The 20,640-nt window shown below is 34.8% G+C and overlaps 1 protein-coding gene and 1 long non-coding RNA gene across 2 annotated transcripts; one reads left to right on the top strand and one right to left on the bottom strand.

Annotated features, from left to right (window-relative positions):
• Positions 1-874: 874 nt before the first annotated feature.
• Positions 875-3,167, bottom strand: MC2R (melanocortin 2 receptor). The gene has a single exon (XM_072413312.1). The coding sequence runs from the start codon at positions 2,577-2,579 to the stop codon at positions 1,641-1,643; it is 939 nt and encodes a 312-aa protein (XP_072269413.1). The 5' UTR covers positions 2,580-3,167; the 3' UTR covers positions 875-1,640.
• A 2,628-nt stretch (positions 3,168-5,795) lies between these two features.
• On the top strand, positions 5,796-9,367 carry LOC140331993 (uncharacterized). The gene is made up of 3 exons (XR_011921007.1): positions 5,796-5,936; positions 7,469-7,532; positions 8,833-9,367. It is a non-coding gene; the product is annotated as an uncharacterized lncRNA (long non-coding RNA).
• Positions 9,368-20,640: the final 11,273 nt, after the last annotated feature.

Below are 20,640 nucleotides of genomic sequence, written 5' to 3'. Positions count from 1 at the left end.
CTCCTTAGCTAATTAAAAAACCTAATAATTCCTTGGGACTTATTATATTAAAAATATATTAAAATCATGTTGTTGCTGGTATAGTTAAAAGCAGGGAATTCCCCTATGTTTAGTTTACAAATTAACTATTTAAATAAACCTGTAATTAATTTGGACTATATTAACTAAACATAAGATGAAAAATGTCATAGGCTAAGTTAACCTTCAAAAAACAGCAAGAAAAAAGATAATAATCATTGTGTGGGACTCGGTAAGTCTTATTTATTTCAGAGCAGCCTTACAAAAAAGTGATAGTAAGTAATGATTCACAGGCTAGCCTGACGTTTGTCAGCAAAAATGCTTTTGAAATGTGATGGCAAGTTTACATCATGTGAAATGACGTTTTGTTTACTAGTGTTTGTAGTAGTACAGAAAAGCTCAGGGGAAGAGCAAAATTGATTAATTACTAATAATAACACTAAAATATGCCAATGGAACATACAGCATTAAAGTAGAGATCCAGCCCAAATTATCAAGATAATAATGAATAGCCCAATTAAAAAAACAAAAAAAATAAACAAAAGCAACGCTTGCGGCAATATTAAGCTTTGATCCAAAGACTTCCTGGCAGCACTTTATTTCCACTAGATGTTCTCAGGGTGCCAGCAACCTTCAACCCATTTCCTTTAAGCCCCAATTTTCCTGGACCAACCTGGGCCTGTGAATGAACAATGAAAGAAGATGCAGTGCAGTAATTACACATCTCTCTATCATTCCCATGCTACCAACACTGTCCTCATTGGTTACTTGTTACGTTTCTTCCTCCCACGCTAGAGACTAGCTTTACTAGAACTGAAAGTGGTTGAAATCAGGCCAAATTTAAATACTTACACTCTTTGCATTTAAAAAATGTATTTATTGATGAAAGATCACAGAGTTGCATCATAATAAATCTTCTTAGTCAAATCATAATTCAGATTTAAGTTTATAGGAAAGAGGAGAAAAAAGATAGAAGCAAAACATCTAACTACTTCCAGTTCATATATCCAGTTAGTGTATTATTTGATTACTATTAAGTTACTTTCTGTACATCGTAATGGTGGACCTTAAGTCATACAGTTTGGTGCTGATTAATTGGCAAAAGAATAAACGAGTTAAATGAAATAAAGGTGTTAAAAATGTTATTTATTTGTGATTAGACAGTGACTTTTGCTTTTGTTTCCTTGTTGGGAATACATTGATGGGGAAGTGTCAGGAAGTGGGGTAAGTCTCTCCAAAGGCAACACAAAAACCACTATTAAGTAAATAAGCATATATGACAGAGGATTTAAGATTTCCTATAAAATATTATTAGTTTTAGAAAAATAATTAATTATAAAATTAAAGATATTCATTTAAAGATAAATACAACAAAGCAAAAAATATGCAAACACAACTGCCAAAACCTGCCTAAATAATGAAGAAAAGAACTTGTCTAAATGCTGTATGTTTATGCAGTAACCCATTAAAAACTTATTTGTGAAATGCCTTCTATAAATTGACATTTACTTTGCTTGTTTTACTTGTATATATCTAGCTAAAGTTGCACTGACTTTTGGAGGCTGCAAAACAAATATAGCTCTTGATGTGTGTAAGTTAATTGTTTCAGGTGCTTCATTTCTTTAAAACACTGAACAACACAACATTTTCTTGAACGTACTTTGTAACTCTGGATTTCTGAATGCATAAATTAATGGGTCAATAACAGAATTACACAGGATAAGGGTGCAATTTATATATACAGTTGACATATAACAAGCACAATAAGGATTGTTTGGGCAAAATGAAAATAGAAGAAGGTGAAGGAAAAATGGAGACCAACAACAAATAAATACTCCCAGTAAAATGGTCAGTGTAATTGCTCCTTTCATGTTTGTCCTTTGTTGCAATGAGTTCCATTGACCGGAGAGTGAAGCAATTTTTTTGGCATGTGACTGAGCTAAAAGGAACATGTGGATGTAAAGACATACCATAAACACCAACATCAGAAGAAACATCACCGTAAAAAGCAATATTGTTACTGTATCATGGTAATTGATAAGTATGCCTATGCCACATCCACCACAAAATATCCAGATTGCAGCCAAAATGATCCAAGCTCTTCTAATGGTCATGATGTTGTGGTAACGAAGGGAATAAAAGATGGTTATGTAACGATCTACAGCAATGGCAGATAGGCTAAATATTGATCCAAGTAGTGACAATACAAAAAACCAGTCCATGACATCATCCATCTTTTTCTCAAAAAGACCTTTTCTTTGTAGGTGACCAACTCTGACCAGAATCATCATAATGCTCTCTAGAATTTTATACAGGCTTGCTAGGATATCAGAAATGGCTAAACTACAAATAAAAAAGTACATGGGTAAGTGAAGTTTTTTGTTTTTGATCACAGCAATAAGGACAAGACCATTTTCTAGAATACCAACTGCTGAAATAGCAAAGAAAATTTCTTCTGGAATATTGATGTGTTCACACTTTGTATAATTTGAAGTGGGGGATGTCATGTTTGCAAGACCTATGCTTTGTGTTACGCTTTCCGGGATTGTCTCCATCTTCATTTTTGCTCCAATTTTTTGATAATCTTGATGTTATTAATTCTTGGCAGTGTAGCCGTGTCACATTGAACTAAAAATAGGATAAAGAAATGAAAATCAAATAAAAAACAACTATGGTTGATTTTTTACCACATTACTTATGTCTAGTCTCATAATTTCTAATTGCTACCATGGATGTAAATATAATAAATATAAAATGTGTGTGTGTGTGTGTGTATCACTAGTAAGCTCATCATGCCACGGCTATACTTGTTTTGACAGACAATACAAATAACATAATATAAAAAGGAAGCTTTTGTTACATAAAAAGTAGGTAATAATTTAGCACACTGAGGAAGTTTATCTACCTATTAAAAATCTATATTTTTTGTGTTCCTGAGCCTATCTACAAGATGTTCAATAGCCCTAATCTGCTCCTAATCCCAGGCATAATATATGTTAACGATTGAACATATGTTTTAAAATCCGTCAATTTAATATACCAGTCCAAGAAATATCAAATACCATTTCAGGCTGTTAAATTTGTTAATATGTCAAAAACGATTCTTTTAATTTTATAGTTCAATGTTTGCATGTAGAAATAAAGATATTGAATGTGGGTTTTCTTTTGTAAAAAAATGGTTTTCTATAGCATGGTCTACAAATATTTAGTCCATTAGAGGAAGAGGCAGCAGTAAAGTTAGCCATTCTACTTTTACTGTATAGAACAGTGTTGTCAATCCAATGACTTGGGCTGATTCAAGAACAGAGCACCAAAGGTGAGTTAATCTGTGAAATTTTTTTTGTGGCTCCACTGCCTAATTACAGCACTGACCAAACAGTAGTGGTGTAAGTAAAGAAAATAAAAGTTAGAGCATTGTATAGTAATGTCACCAATGTGGTGGTATAGAGGGGGGAGGGGGGTTCGTAAGAAGGTCCAGCAGGAACATGTCCCTAAATGAAATTTAAAAGCATTAAAATTTGTTTTTTGCAAATAAAAGTTAAGTATAATTAGGAGATACATTTTTGTCAGTAGGAAATTGCTAATTGCTAAATTATGTACAATATTTTTCTCTTTGTTTGGGAAAACTTGAACATATTAAAAATGTTAAAATGTGGCATAAAGTATTTTGCTTATCCCTAATGAGAACATTGGGCCTGATTTATTAAAGCATCTTAAGACTGGATAAGATAGACTATAATGGGAGAACATGAGATTTGGTAAAATCATTTGCTAGTTGGCAAATGTTTTCAAACCTGGGCCAGTTCCATTCCATGTTTGTTGAATCACCCAGATTCACTCATTCATGGGCTATTTTCTCCAGTCTTGGAGACCTTTGATAAATCAGGCCCATTGTTCTGGAAATGAATAGTCTGGAACAGAATATTCTTTAAGGGTAGTTGAGAAGATAGAATAAATACAAACATTTCTAGACAGTTTTATTCTTTTAGAAAATCTTTATACAAAGAAAACTGTGGATAAATAACAAGTTGTCTATACATACAGAATTATATATATATACAGAATTCAGTGTGTATTTAATGAAGGTGACTTAAGACATGCTAGATGTTTCCAATTCTAAATTGCCTACTTGATTTACCTTTCTCTGTATTTGTTGTGCCCTAACTATGCATTGCTTTTAGTCTGTATGAAGCAATGTTCTGAGTCTATTCCAGGAAATTAAATGACCATCAACGTCAGTGTTAATTTTAGTCACTGGTTGTCTTTTAGTCCTGTTGCTTTTTCTTCTTAGTTGATTAATAGATTTTATTGTTATTTTATTATTCAAAGAGTGTTTAAGCACAAATAGCACATTCGGTGGCTGAATTACTAGTGATTTCTACTAAAAAACATCTAAAAAGAAAAAGCGAAACATCTAAAAAACATCTAAAAAGAAAAAGCGAAACAGTTATAAAGATTGCCAATAATTTTATTTGTCGGTAGCAAAAAGTGAAATCATGAATGTGCTTAAAAATAGGATTTATTATAGGGAAACATACTGTCTCTTTTGTGTTACTGGTATTTATAAAGAGGAGAAAAGCTATGGTCAATTCAAGTAATACCCTTTTATATCTGGAGACATTTAATAATAACAATTGATCCACCAAACATGGGAAAGGGTAAGATTTATATATCTGAGAAAAACAAAGGTCAGCATTTCTTGAAGTGCAAATGGTCTGCTGCTCTTTTAACCAGGTATGAGGAAAATTGGTTGATTTGACTTCACCGACATTTAACATTTTTTAAATAGACCATCGGGTGAAATCTATTAAAGTCATTTGGAAAGGTGAAAATATGATGGGGTCAGGTTGATTTTTTAGGTTTCAGGCTTTTGTTCTAAAGCTTTTCATCAATTTGAAACGCTTTTGAATCTTGTTTGTTTATTTTGTTGCTTTGTTAGTCAATGTCCATCTTGGTCCAAATAGCAACTTTAAAATCTAAAAAGACAAAACTTGTTAATTTTGTTTATGGCTTATTCTTTTTTCGTTATGAATTTTAAAACTATAATGTACAGTCTTTTATATGAGAGGATTTAATGGATGACACTCTAATAAAGTATAAGGAAAGTTACAAAAACTTAAAAAGTTCTTAAAAATGATAATGGTAGGGAGGATAGGAAGCTGGAAGAGCTTACACTCTATTAGGGTATAAGGGAGGATACATAGGTGAAAGAGTTTACAGTCTATAAAGGGATAAGGTAGACTTCATAAGGTGGAACAGTGGTCACAGTGGTCACAATTAAAATTGAGCCCTTTGCTCCAGAGTTCGTAGCGGGCATGTCACTAGTAAAACAGCAAGTACGTCATCTTCCACTACTTGACTCCTCTGTCTGGCACTGACTGATAACATCATGTAATGAAGAGCCCAGCAGAGGAGTAGTGAAACGTTTTCTTTGCAATCTGTCAGTTGTCACTGACACAGGAGTTATGGCTGTGGGGTAAAGAGGATATTGCAGTTGGGGGGCTTATGGTTAGGGGTTATAGAGACCTTTGGGTATATGGATTTATTTTGGCTTTGTGGTTTGGCTAGGTGTAAGGGGGTTAATTTAACTGTGAATTATAGCTGGGGGTTGTGCCTGGGGGAAAGGGGATTATTTTGGATAGAGGTTATGCAGGGTCATTATGGCTGCAGGGTTCTTGCTTGGTGGTAATGGCTATTTCAGTTAAGGCTGGTGGTCAAACATGTTGGTTATATTCCTTTGCCCATTTTTAGTTCTGCTCATGTTTTAATCACACCAACATTTACAATCATACATTTTTATGATATTTCTTTAACAGGGCCTATTTTCTTTACTCACCCTGGGCCCCACATTTTGTTGAAATATTCCTAAGGGAAGCATACAACAAATATGGAAGTATATGGAAATTTTAAAGCTCAAGGTATGTTATGGTATAAGAAAGAGATAAATGAAGTGTGTATTAGGCTTTTTTCTCATATGTATAATTTTATATTTTATATAATATTATATTATTATTATATATGCAGCTAGCAAATGTAACAAAGATGCAGAAATTTGGATTATTTATTGCACTGCACCAAAGTTTTTAAATTCTTTAAAGGTATAAGAAAATCATAAGGAAGATGGAAAAGCCTACATCTTATCATGGGATAAATAAAATATATATTTTAGATAGATTAATATGTATGTAATTCCCTTATTTTCAGTATGTACTAAATGTGGCTTGGGGGGCATGGTTGTAAAACCAAATCTTGTTTTGGTCCTTAACCAGCTCTCTTTCTTAGAGCATATGACCATTGAATTTGGGACATTGTGGCTGTGCAGAAGAAGATTCATCCCCTACAATTTTTTCAACCTAGGTTTTGCATTTTTTTAACGAAAAGACAACTAGGTGTCTTTAAACTGCACATGTACCCAGACAATGGTCATTAAACTATGCGCATGTCGAGAATAGACTGAAAAAGAGCATTAAAACAATCCATCTCTGACTTCTCCAGCTGTTTTTTGTGAAGGTGTTCTTTTTCAAAGATACCTAAAGTGGAACTAAATCTATGATACTCACATGTCCCCATTCCATCGCAAGGTGCTGCCATGTGCTTCTCTTTCTGGAGACAATCTTCGGCCATCTTCATTAGCTGGGCTGGGATGATGTTACTGTTCATTAATTCCCTACATGTACATAGAAAGCCAGAATTGTCAGGTATCTCTGTCAACAAATCCTGAGCTGTGTAAGCATGTCAGATGCATGGCAGTTCATTCAGTCCCAGCAAGGGATTGCACATGCACAGCTCAGTGAAATTTGACAGCTGGGCAACGATCCGGCAGACAAGAACAGTGACTGCAAAAGGGACATCACCTGTCTCTTTCTGCAATAAACAACCGCTCAATCACAACTTTTTTAAAGTGTGACTTTAGTTTTATTTTAGAAATCACAGCAAAGCCCCACAAAGTCAGGTTTCTAACAAATTTGGAACACCCACTGGTTGTTTAGATTGGAAGGAAAATGAATTTCTCCCTACTGCCTATAGATACAGAGATACATTGGGCTTGTTCTAAAGTGCCTTGATTGCTGGTTTAGCATATGTAAATACTTAGGTGTGCAACGAGTAAGAGTTTACTTTGAAGGAGAATTCCATCAATTTGGGGGTTATAGGGGAAAAGTGTTATACTCCCCCGCGAGGTTCTAGACAGAAGGAAATCTTTTCAAGGGATAACACTAGTAGAAAAGCAAATGTGGCGAGGGTTTTAAACCTATGTTGCTAATTAAGATAAGGATAATAACATTCATTTAACAGCTGTTCTAACCCTTCTTGCCCTACCCTACACTATTTTTTAGCCCTTATGTTGTTAATGAGGATAAGGATAATAACAATAATTTTATGCTTCTAACTCATAATCAAACACTATGTAAACCTTTAAGTGAAATTCTAAGTAATGTTTTTTTTTTTATAGAACAGCTACAAGGAAATCTACTCATAGGTTGGAGAAGTCATACCTGTTGTCATAGGAAAAAAAGGTGTCTCCACTAAAGCTTTCTCATCAGTTTTTGTTTCTGTGAGAACAGTAAAATAGCGAGAATCCACTGTCACAGGCACAGGAAATTAGGTGAAATCTTTTGAACTGTGGCACAGACAAACCAGACTTTGAACTTTTAACACTTCACTACACTGTCCAAAAATATAAAAAACAAAGTTTTTTTTGCTGGACACTTTAAACATAAAAAAACAATATCTTATTCAGCTGGCAATATATAACAATACTCCAAACCTCCCACACAAATATTAAATACAGTTCATGTTACATTTAATGAATACAAACATTTTTTTCAAAAATCCAATACTGTTGACTTAGTGTTGTCATCTGCAATTTATTTTATGTCAATAGATTTCCATAAATATTGAGTATTGCACATGAAAAACATTTAGTGAACAGGCAGGTCAGAGAGATAAACTATTCTGTGACTGAATGTGTAATTTCAAATTGATAGCAGTATTTTCTAAAGCATATTATGTTTCTACCTCAGAGGAATGTGAAGAATATGAGAACACTTATACAGCAAAGATCAATCAAGCATTTTCATGTAGTGCTTATATGAATCATAGTTATGCTGTGCATTTTTTAACTACTTCACACCAACAATACCCTGCACAATGATACAAAAATAATTTACTGTTGCAGGCTGACAACACAAAGCCTCTGCCTTGCAACTTACAGTAGCACTGGCAACCAGCAGAAAGCATGTATTTAGTTAACTATTGGGCTGCCTATAAAGTCTATAAAGCCAACTGAAAACTTGTACAATAGCTTGGCAATGCTGCTGCCAGTTACAAAGCAGTGGCTTGTGCTCCTTTTACACCTGTGTGTTATTTTAGCACTTGCGCATTATGATGCCTTTTATGTGCATTGGCATGGCATTAAATAAATCATGTATTTTAGATGTATCATAATGCACTTAAAGAGCTGCATGCCATGACTTTTAATGCAATGTAAAGCAGCTCAAAGGTCTTTCACATCTGTTTGGTGCTGGTACATTAAAACCCATGTGCAGTGCAGTCAGTTGCGTTTGTGCACTGAAGTGCTATTTAAATTATTAGCAATACAACCAACTGCAGTAAATGTATTGCCAAGCATTTGGCAGTGAACACATGGGGGTATGTGCATTTTAGTTAAATGAGTGTTGAGTCTCAAGTAAACTATAACTGAAATGTGTTGCAAGTATTAAAAGCAAAAAGGTTAGGCCATTGTTTCACCTCTGATTGCTGTTTATATGTTTTTTTAGGTCAACTTATTCCTAAAATAATTCTGATTTTGTCTAGGCGGTGCCCCCTGGCCACCAGCGAGCTGAATCACTCATCCTTAAGACTCCAGATCTATCAGCATAATAACACGATCAGCAGTTTTCTGTTATCTCATCAGTATACACCATTAGTTATACAGTGGTCAGAGCTATAGCATGTCAAAAATGGATTGTGTACTAAGGTGAGGGAGATAGGCACCATACAAATGTAGACACATTATGTAATCCTGATCTAAAACACATAAAAATAGTAGCGCAACCACATTATAAAACCTAAAAAAAAACAAAGATAGCTTACAATGTTAGCTATAAAATGTGTGGAATGGAAGCACCTATGACAATAAATAAAAACATGTAACATGGGTTTTAACAAGTGTTGGATATTGATCGATCATATGCAAACTAATTTATAAATTGGTCACAAAGTCATTATTTTTTTAGAGTTAATTTTAAAGTTGAATCTAAGAAAAGCAAGCATTTTTGAAATCCTACTTTCTCGTGCACTGTTCCAAATTATGTTTAATAAATAAAATGTTGATTAATTAAAAAGTAAATCCTAACTTACCTTCACAATGATTGTTCACCACATCAGAGAGATGCTGCTAACTTACACAGTCTTCTTGCATCTTCTTGTTAGTAGAAACTGGACACCATACAAATAATTGCATAAGTGTAGTGGAAAAATACATCAAGGCAAATGGCTTATGTCTTGTTTTCATAGCCTTGACTGTCACTTTAGATAAATGTTCAACCAGAGATGATGCTCAAGCAGGATGCCATCAATGTGCTGCAAACTGTGCAATTTGAAATGGACATTTAAACACTTCCCTATATAGCAGCATTAACTGGAAGGAAATGTAAAGCTTTGCTGCTCTAATAAATGCTTAGAATAAATGAAAGCATATGTAAAATGACAGACCTTGTGTTGGTTATTAGGTAAGTTTGCAGAGCTAGTCCTGTTTAATAGCCAGTGAACCGATGAACCGCAATAAAACTAAGGTATATGCATAGTCAAAAACTTTTTTTTTTTTGTTTTAGAGGCAATGATGAAGGCTTAAAACCTTTGTTGGGCTTTACTGCTAGTTGTTCCCCCCTAGCCCTTTTGCTGACGCCTAAACCTGATATCTTAGCTTTTGTTGGATGGCTGTACCATTAGGGGGACAGGCTGCCTCTGGTTAAGCTTGCTCTCTTTGTGCATTAGTATATATTTTACCCATAGACCCATAGATGGGAACTCAGATAGTTTAAAGATCATGTGCCTTCACAATGCAGTGTGCCATTCACGCATACCCGTTAATGTATGCAACAAAACGTTCTGTTTTAAACAAACTTAGTAGTTATATGTGGTTGAAACAGATTCTTTTGGTTTTTCTTGATTTTGTAGGCTAGTGTGCATTTGTGCTAGCAACTCTTTTGTAAGGCAAGATTCAAACCTGTGTGTACCTAGCCTAACAGCATTCAATCTTTATATTTGTACTGGCTATCATTGTTATTGAGAGAGAAAGTAATCCAATACAGAGAGAAGAAATCCAATACAGGGCAGCACAATGGGTATTACACTGGTCTTTTAGCACTAAAGTAACAGGTTTGAATCTTGGCAGTTCTCTATGCTTGCACTGGTTTCATACTAGTTCTAGAGCAAGGAACATGGTCAGCATCATTAAAAGTAACATGACTTCCATGAAAGAGCACCTTGCTGTCAGAGATCTATAGGTAGTGCACCATAGGGGATTGATAGTTGGGTGTTCCTGGCCCTCTGGGAGACAGTCTTTGAGTTTCACCAACACCAATTTATTTACACTGTACAGGCTGTTTACAATATTTACACGAGAACAGCAAAACAAACATGAACAAAAACTTTGCCATTGGATGGGCAACTAAATACAACATTTTGTTGAGAAACCATCTCTACAGGGGAGTGAACCTGCAGCTTGTCCCCAAACAAAACAACACAGATTGGCTTTACAGCAACAAATACCTTTGCAGTCATTTTTCGTCCAGAAAGCTCTAGTTCACATAGTCTACACATGTGGGCAGATGTAGATGAACACCAAAGTGCATAGGATCTTATTAAATTTTCGGTCATATTAACCACCTTGGCAGTGTTCCCAAGTGTGGCTTGGGGTGAATTTTACATACCAAAAGCAGTAACCCCAAGCCACTACTCAGGGTAGGAAAAAAAAATCCAACCTGCTCCCCTTGATCCAGCAGCATCCTAAGCCATCCCAGGCTGGCTTCTGCATCACATCCTTGGTGTGATCGATGTGATGTGTGAAACGTTGATACACCGGGGAGGCGTGGCTTGGCGGGAAAATTTAAAAGCAGATATTATTGTAATCTGCTTTCAAAACATTAATCACAGTGATAAAGTTTTAAAAAATAAATCCAAATATTAAATAATAAATTCAAAAATGTATTCTATCATTGTACCCTTGTTTGAACAAATTTATTTTTAATTTTTTATTAAAATTTATTTTATTTATATTATTATTTATAAAATTATTTATAATTATTTATAATATTATGTTATTCCTAGGAAGTACAAGCCTAAAATATTAAACAACAAATTTCTACGCAAAACAATGTACCGCTTTTGACATAAAAACACGGACATAATTAGACCGCCAAGGGGGTTAAGATAATTTTCACACCATTAAGGTGAGATTGATTTACTAAAGAAGTTGAGGTTGATCACTCAGCAAAAGGAATTATTATGCTTCCAGTGAATTTTCATGTAGTTTAGTGAATGTAAACACTTCTGGTTCTTGCCATCCAATCATGCAGAAGCAGAAATCATGTTTAATTTTTACATTTTTTGGGTATTCTTTGCAAAAAAGTGAATTTTTACAACTTTTACTAGGCTAAGTAAAATTCCCTTGCATGATGAGTTATAACTTTCTAAGTGAAAAGCCTATACTTGTTTAGTAAATATAACATATTAAGGTGCATACATTGGGACTGCTGTCCAAAGAGTTTCACGAACCCTTTTAGCAGTAGACTCGGTAAACTTCAGTTGCACAAAACACAGCCTGGTGCAGCCCTGTGACCTACGGTAATATTAGTGGTATAATACTGTTAGTCTCTCCCATAGATTTTATTCCAGCATGCTGCTCTGCTAGTTTACTAGTTCTGTTAAAGCTGCGTAATTGCGTTGTTTGAGCTAACTGTGCACTAACTTTTAAGATAACTGTGTGTCTCTGTACATTAACAATGGCCACATTTCCACACATAACTAATGTAAACATTGGGTTGTGAGACCACTAATAAAATATAATGCCCCTGGAAACCACCGGTTTACACAGCAGTCAGCATTTGCTTCCCTTGTAAAGTTAGGGGCTCACTTTTGTTGTTTGCCTTGGCTGCAAAATGCATAATTGGCTAGGTGGGGTTTTCACAAGAAATTACAATAATGCAGATTTCCAGACACCAAGAATGGGATTATGTAAATAGAACAAGGAGGTTCAAAAATGTTACAACTCCTGATCCTAGGCAATCAACACCTGCCCTGTCACATTCCCTGGTGATTCGATTAAGTTGTTTGTACTGTGTGGATAAAAAATGCTAGGACACTTTCTAAAATGGTAGAACAGATGAAGTAGATAAACTAAAGCAAAGTTGAGCAACATTTCCTGACTCTACCATCTTCCTTGAGCCATGAACAAATGCCAATGATCATTTTGGATATTTATAAAGGTGGCATTCATCCCACTGGCCACCAATGTAAGGGATTTATCACGCTGATCACCTCACTAATATACTGTCTGCTGTGGATATAGCAGTTATAGTAGGAGTTCCCCTAAGACCGACTCCCCCCTGGTAAAAAGTGTGTGAAAGCTGCTATATAAGGTGCTCAAAGTGTCTTTGGTTCATTACATTATACAGTATGTGCCAGAACAATAAATATTAAACTGAAGATGTGTGAAAATTTCAGCTACAGACTTCTAAATAGTTGTTTATCCATCAATTTAGCCTCAAAGGTAAAGCACATTTCAGCAAATTAGTCTTAACATGACCTAGACAGCCATTAAAATTAAATTGCAGTGCATAGCTTGTACATCAAACCTGGCAGTATATAAAACAAATCCTGAAGTGCTTTCTAAAAAGTTTGTATACATTTTTCAACTTTTCATCAACGTTACTCAATTATATTACCTCTCTAACTGCTGTAGTAAATGTATACGTGAATAATTTAAAAGGCAAAAATGTACAGCGACCTATAGAAACCATTTAAATTTAGTGTTTAATGAAGTTAGATTAGAAAATGCAGACTTCTCATGTACTGCTTCTTTCTGCTGCTTTATTTATTTATTTTGGTCTAGTTCTTTAGAAGAAAACTCACATAAAAATTAACTTGCCTCTGCCTGCAGTAATATATGGTGATGATTACTTAACACCCACCTCCATTAAAAAGAGAGCTGAAAACCTCAGAAAATGCTACATGTAGCTTTGATATAAGATGTTGCCTACAGCAAGTTTTCTTGAAATGTTTGACAGATAGTTCTTATCAGACAACTGAATGGCAGTCTAATTTTTATTTCTCAGCTGGTATATGCTGAATGTAAATTCCAGTGGAGAGGAGATCTAGAATACACACACTCATATTTGCAATATTACTTTGGACCTAGCTGAAGAGTTTTTCAAGAGCAGCAACTTTTTGCAATGACTTGCTCTTTCAAAGAAATCTCTGGTCAAAGCTTACCTTACATCCCTCCCATCCATTTGCAGCCAACAGTCCATAAAGTGTTACTATGCAGGTGTAGGCAGCACCAAAGCAGATTTCATAGAACAGGATTTAAACTCAGGGGAGGGGGGTTTTGTAGTTTTACTTTAATCCGCAGGATGCAAACATAGCAGTAATGCATCAGGCCACCCCACTACTTACAGCCACCTCTATTGATGGTGTTAAACTTGTAGACCAAAAACAACAGCTTCAAGTAAATATATAGACCAAATAATAAATAAACAATAATATAGACTACACTTGATTACTGCTTAGCATTTCCAGCCTGAGGTATAACTAAACTAAGCAACAGCCTGAGTTCTGGTGATCTTTGTGTGTGTTGGTCTATTTGTATTTATTGTTTCTCTTAGGAGCTTGAAGCATAATCTGGTTCTTATTTTACATATAGGTAAAACCAATGTTTTGAATTACTATGTGATATTTAAAATTATTCTTCAGTTATAGTTTGCTTCTATCAGATTAGTATTGTGTGTGTGGCCTTGGTGTTTTTCTGTTGTAAATTAAAATCTGTCTGCATGTGCAGTAACTCATCCTTTTGATGTTTTAATAAGCAGTCCTTAAATCTATAAATATCTAAATCTAAAGACATTGCATTTTAATGAAATTGACACAAACAATCAATAGCTGAGATTTTTATTAGTTTAGGATGGAGTAATTTCAAGTATTAGATTTGTTATCTTAGGAAATAAATTTAATCAGAAAAAGGAAATATTATTTTTATGTGTTTCTGATTAAGTAGCTGTTTGCAACCCTGTATGATGGTATTGTATATAAAGGGTGTTTTTAAATGCTTTACAGTTTAGGTATAAGTCTAGGAGAGCTTTAAAGTGTCATATGAAGCAAGAGTTACAGATCATATTTAGTGAAAATTAAGTCCCAAACATATAGTACTAATTCAGCATGAGCATGAGTAAAAGCAAGAACTAAAATGTTTCATAGGTAGAAAGTTAATATGAACTGCTTCACAATAGTTATCTCTGTTTTTTTCTGATTAACCACAAAACCAAGAGTTCCTGCTGATATAAAAAAGCAGGATAAAAATGCATTCATCCAATTTTATATATATGTATTTGATTTCCTATTGACAACAGATTAGATTATTGGCGATGTTAACAGAATATACTCTCCAAGACTCTGTTTTTGAAACAATGTTTTGTGGTGTTCAGATGCAAAGAAGATTGTTTCAGATCAGTACACAATATCAAATTTTTGAAATATGTTGGAAAACTTTAACCTGTTAAAACTTGATACATTAAATCAGGAAATTACCTTGTAGAATGGCAAATTCTATCTTCAGAGATCCCGGTATTACTTCAAATGAATCAGTCTGATACAGAAAAGGTTACATCTGTGGGCAGATGGCATGGGCAGAGCTTAGGGAAGAGATAATAATGGTAAGCAATCATAAATGTGTAAATATTGAAAGATGGCAAGGACATTTGTGATGAAAAGTACAGAGCAGCTGGAAAAAACACTTAAATTTGGAGCAACGTCATTGACAGGGAATGTTTTATTAGAGGTTTCATCAATAAAAAGATAAAATGCTGTTTTGAAATACATATGAAAATCTTTATCCTTTTGGCATACAAATACAAGACAAAGAACTTTTTCTTCTTGCTAAGTCTGTGTGATAATGTGAGAAGAGGTGGAATACATGTGCAGACATAAGCAATTACGTAGAGTGCAAAGCTGAGCAGTGGACAAAAGGTGCACAAATAAGCAATGGACATGAGGGACATTGATGAATGAGCCTGGTATTTAATAAAGTTCTTCTTTCACCCCGATAGTCTCAAAATGTCAGTTCTCTGCCAAGACCCCCTCACTTCCAACACACTGTGGCTATACCCAAAATTTACAGTGGAATGCATAGGTGGTTAGCACTCCTACCCTTGGAGCGTTAGGCCCCAGGTTGGAATCTCAGCTAGGACACTATCTGTGAAAAGTGTGTGTGGGTTTCCTTTAGGTACTCTGGTTTCCTTCTACGTGTTAGCGCTAAATAAATACAAGTAAACAAAATATTACTTATATGTTTTACACTTCCCTGCTTTACATATGAGAAAAAAAGAAGGTATATATCTAAATGGATTTAAACTTAAGTACTGTGTGTGTATATTTTGCTATTCTAATATTATTCTGCCATTGGTTTTTATATTTTTGATGGCTTTGCAGACTTTTTCACAATAATTCTCTTCTTGGGACCCAGTATGGTATACATTATTGTTTAGGTCTTCAGAATAAAACATTTACAAACACTCGGGTAAATATGAACTAAAAGCACACTGAAGCAGGTTCAGGAGCTAGAAGCACTGCATAAGCACAGACTTGACAGGGACGTGGGAAGTGAATTGGCATTGCTTAGACAAAAGTTGGCTTCTTTATGGTTGGAGAAAGCTAAAGTGGCCATGATTAAGTGCCGCAGGATTTACAATGAACACGGAGACAAATGTGGTCATCACTTGGCCAGAGCACTGATAGGGCTCAGGGCACGTACACATTCCATTCCATCCCATTCCTATCTTCTACTCTTCTACTTATGCAATTTATTTAGAATTTATTTATTTATTTTATTTATTAGATTTATTTAGTTAAGAATATTGCAACTAAATTTAAGGATTACTATGTCTCCCTGTATAATTAAACTAGATAAAATAAGACAGTAACTCCAAATATTAAATCTCCCAGGTTTATTCAAGCTGGAGGCAAACACCCTAGAATACTCTATCTTGACGGAAGAGTTTCAGAAAGCAATTAAGCAGACCAACACAGGGAAAGTGCCAGGCCCAGACGGATTCTCACTTTCCTATTATAAGGCCTTTGCCAAAACCTTGGCTTCCCATTTTGTAGCTGACTAACTCTTTGACCTTTGTCGTAGACCTTCCTAGGGACTTTCTTAGGGCCTTGAATACAGTTATTCTCAAACCAGATGAAGACCTGATGAAGTATGCACTAGCTATAGACTATTTCCCTTCTAAACCAAGATCTAAAACTTTTTACTAAGACCCTCGCTAATCAAATTAAGAGATGTCCCCACAAACTCATTAATTTTGACTAGGTAGGATTTATGACTTCTAGAGAGGCAAAGGACAACACCTCTAGAGCCAACAACTGGATACATGCAGCACAACAGACCGGAAAACTGGACCTGCTACTCTCTACAGATGCTGAAGAGGCCTTTGACTGGGTTGAATTGGATTTTATGATGCTTACCCTGAGACATTTGGGTCTGGGAGACAACATGATGCAATGGATCAGAGCCATATACTCAAACCCTTCCGCATCTGTGGGAGTAAATAGGTAGATATAAGACTCCTTCCCTATCACCTATGGCACCAGACAGGTTTGCCCCTTGTGTCCTATAATTTTTATTTTGACCCTAGACCCAGTACGTTTGTATCTAGATATATCTGGCCCACAAATAGGAGGTTGTGAACAGAAAGTGGCTGTGTACCCAGACAATTTACTGTTCGCAATAACAAACCCGGTGATATCGTTATCTAACCTACTTCAATCTATACAGGAATATGGCTCCCTTTTAAATTTAAAAATTATTAATTCCAAATAAGCTGCCTTAAATATCTCACTACCTCAATCACTACGAGTTCACCTTGGCACTTTTTTTCTCATTTAAATTGAAAATACTGCCATTAAATATTTGAATATACAGCTTCCAACAAAACTATCTAAACTATTCCTGTTGAATTTTTCCCCAACGCTATCTACCATGAGCAGTGGTCCTCAGTCACTCTCTCATGGTTTGGCTGCATCCATAAAATGAAAATCTTACCAAGAATTTTATATTTATTGGAGGCCATTCCGATCCTACTACCTACTACCCTTTTCAAAAACATTCACTGCAAAATGTTTTGTTTTAAATAGGGCAAAGAAAGACCTGAGTCATAATATATTGTTTATAGCATTCTCACGAAAATTTCCTCGAACTTCCGATGGGTCCGCAAAATTTTGGACAGCCGATTGCGCGAAACCATCAGAAGATTAATTAACCTCTAGTGCCCAGGGATTGCAAACAGGAGGATTCCCAGGGCTGCATGAACGATTGCAGCCCTGAGAATCCACTGCGATCCCGGGGCACTAGAGGTTAATTAACCTCTAGTGCCCAGGGATCGCAGTGGAACTGCAGATGAACTCTCAAAGGAGAAATCATTTGCAGTTCAGTTCCCACGATCACTGGGCTGATAGGTAAAGCCCAGTGATCGTGGGAACTGAATTGCAGATGAACTCCCAATGGAGAAATCATCTGCAGTTCAGTTCCAACGATCACTGGGCTGATAAGTACAGCCTGGTGACCGTGGAAACTGAACTGCAGATGAACTCTCAATGGAGAAACTATATTGAGAGTTCACCTGCAGTGATTGGAGGCACTCTTAACTTTTACATGGTAATGTAAAATTGAAAATAATGATTGTCAAAAAAATATGAACTAAAAGCAAATGTCGGAGTCATTTGATTTTGAGATGACCCAGCTACCCTTACCAGACTAATAGTATGCTCTAGGTGACACCTAATACAGTAAAATACAATAACACTTGTGTGAAAACATCGATTGTGAGATACAATATTTACAAATATTTTTTTTTATTCTGTAAAGTACCTGCATGTATGTGACACATAATGCAAAAAAAAAAAAATACCAATCATCTTTGTTTATTGTTGTATGGGTAAAAAAATACATACAAATATTCTAAACCATTTGTGTGCAGTGTGTGGGACAGAAATAAAGTCTTTATTTGAACAAATCAAACAAGGACACTTGAATATAAAGAGTAGAAAGCTATAATGCTTCATTTGTCAAGGCTTCCTTTCAACCTGGTATAGTATTATACAGTTGTAAGGAACCACATTGTCCAGTGCACATGCTTCCCTGTTACAATTGTCATCCTTGATGTTATGTTTAGAAACACTGCATCATGAATATAACATTTGTATTTGTATTAGGTGGATTGGCTTTCTATTTATAATGTGCAAGAATACAAACCTCACAATGTTCACAAAATCTTGTGACATGGAATTCTGCATAGCTGCTACATTTTTTAAATATCAATTCTAAAAAAATGCCAGTATGTTATACAGTTGAGGTTAGTCTGATAAAAATAAATATAAATGGATGCCTAAAGCTAGCTCAGATACTTAACTACTAGCAGTAAATTAATAAAATTATTTTTAAAACATTATAAAACAGGGAACTGTCCAGTCACCAATAAAATACAGTATAATACCAGACAAAAATGATTCTAAACTAAAACTATAACAATTACTGCTTAAAGAGTTCATGGCAGGCTGGGCCATTTGGCATAAAGTAATTTTGATTCTTTAATCACTAGCACCCCATGTACGACTGCAAAAAAAGTCTTTGCCATTGTCTGTAGCAGCTAATCATCAGTTTTGAAGCGCACTGCCACTACGCTGAATCTGCATATAACACCATACCATGACAGTAGTCCAGACTACAAAAAAATCATACAAATATATTAAAGCCCACACCAAAATTAGGATCATCAGTATGTGTACTGCCTACCTAAATATTTGTTTTTACACTTTTTTGTGGACATAAGAAAAAAGCTATACTATTTGTCAGTGATAGTGTAGTTCCACAGTAAATATAACATAGATTAACATTCTCTCAATAAAGGAAATCATGCTGAGGAATGGAATGTTAATTTATGTTAATCTGAAAAGTGTCTAAAGGCTTTAAAAAAAATTTTTTTTTACTTTTATACACGTTTAATCCTACATCCCCTATTTTTACATGTTTATTGATTCATAATTTTAGAGAACTTTCAACACCGCAAAAATGCTTGCATAATTCTAATCTGATTTTATTTTCTGTTTATTTTATTGGCCATTATTGCTGTTGTCATATTATACATCATTACTTTTTATTATTATTATTTTTATCATTTATAAATTATTCCTGCCATTAAAAAAACACTGCAGTTATAAAGTGTTCCTGTCTGTTCGAAAGGACTTATTGTTTTCTTTTGATGTATATGATTTTATGCAGAAAATGTTGACATTAATCTTATATTATCTCTAATATATATATATATATATATATATATATATATATATATATATATTATAATATATATATAATATTAATATTATTATGTTGGTTATAAAAAGGGGCATGACTAAAGAATACTTACATATTTGAAGGTGCATTCAACCCGACTCAANTTATATTCTCTAATATATATATATATATATATATATATATATATATATATATATATATTATATTATCTCTCTTATATTATCTCTAATATATATATATGTGTATATATATATATTTACAGTATGTGTTGTTAAACTATATCAGTGAATAACAAATTGTTCCTAAAAGTATGTTTTGGTAACAAGTGACCGAAATGTATTTATTTTTTATCATCTATGTTGATTCTATAAATGTACTATAGGTCAAGTATGACATGTCTTGTTAGTTTTAATGACTAAAACTGATTTAGTGAAGTATAAGATTATAGCAGTGTTCTCTCTCCTAAAACCACGTTTCAAAGTAATTTGATAAGAATTGCACTATCCAGGGTGTCAAAACCTTCTAGTTCCAAACAGTTTTGCTTGCAGAGCTCAGCTAATTCAAAGCTTGTGTTACTGTTGTAATACTTTCTCAGATCTGTAGAAGAAAAATGTGTTGGATTTACACATTGAAATATTATTATTTCTGAAGCTAAAACAAATATAGATGGACATATTTGACCAAAATATGCACAGTGTCACAGATCCCCCCAGATCCAGGTCATCTGTGGCTCCTTCTTGCTCACCCTCTTTGCAGTCCCCTGGCTGCCAGCACCATCTCTGCCTCTGGATCCAGCACTCTGTATACCTCCTGCTCCAGGTCAGGTGATTCTCTGTCAGCTGCTCCCTTGCCTCAGAGAACCAGGGTATTCTGCAGACGCACTCCCTCTGCTGGCAAACGTCTGAATAACACCTGAGACTATCTCAGCAACAGCAATCCCTCTGCTGGTGGGATTGGTGTCTCTGGCTCACATGATCTACACCCATCACCTGACATTCTCTTCTTAAGGAAGTGACCTGGCAACAGGAAGTTGC

This window comes from Pyxicephalus adspersus, chromosome 5, assembly GCF_032062135.1.
Source record: "Pyxicephalus adspersus chromosome 5, UCB_Pads_2.0, whole genome shotgun sequence".
Taxonomy (NCBI): domain Eukaryota; kingdom Metazoa; phylum Chordata; class Amphibia; order Anura; family Pyxicephalidae; genus Pyxicephalus; species Pyxicephalus adspersus.
Note: the sequence above shows the minus strand (reverse complement) of the source record. Positions and strands in the feature narration are given on the sequence as shown.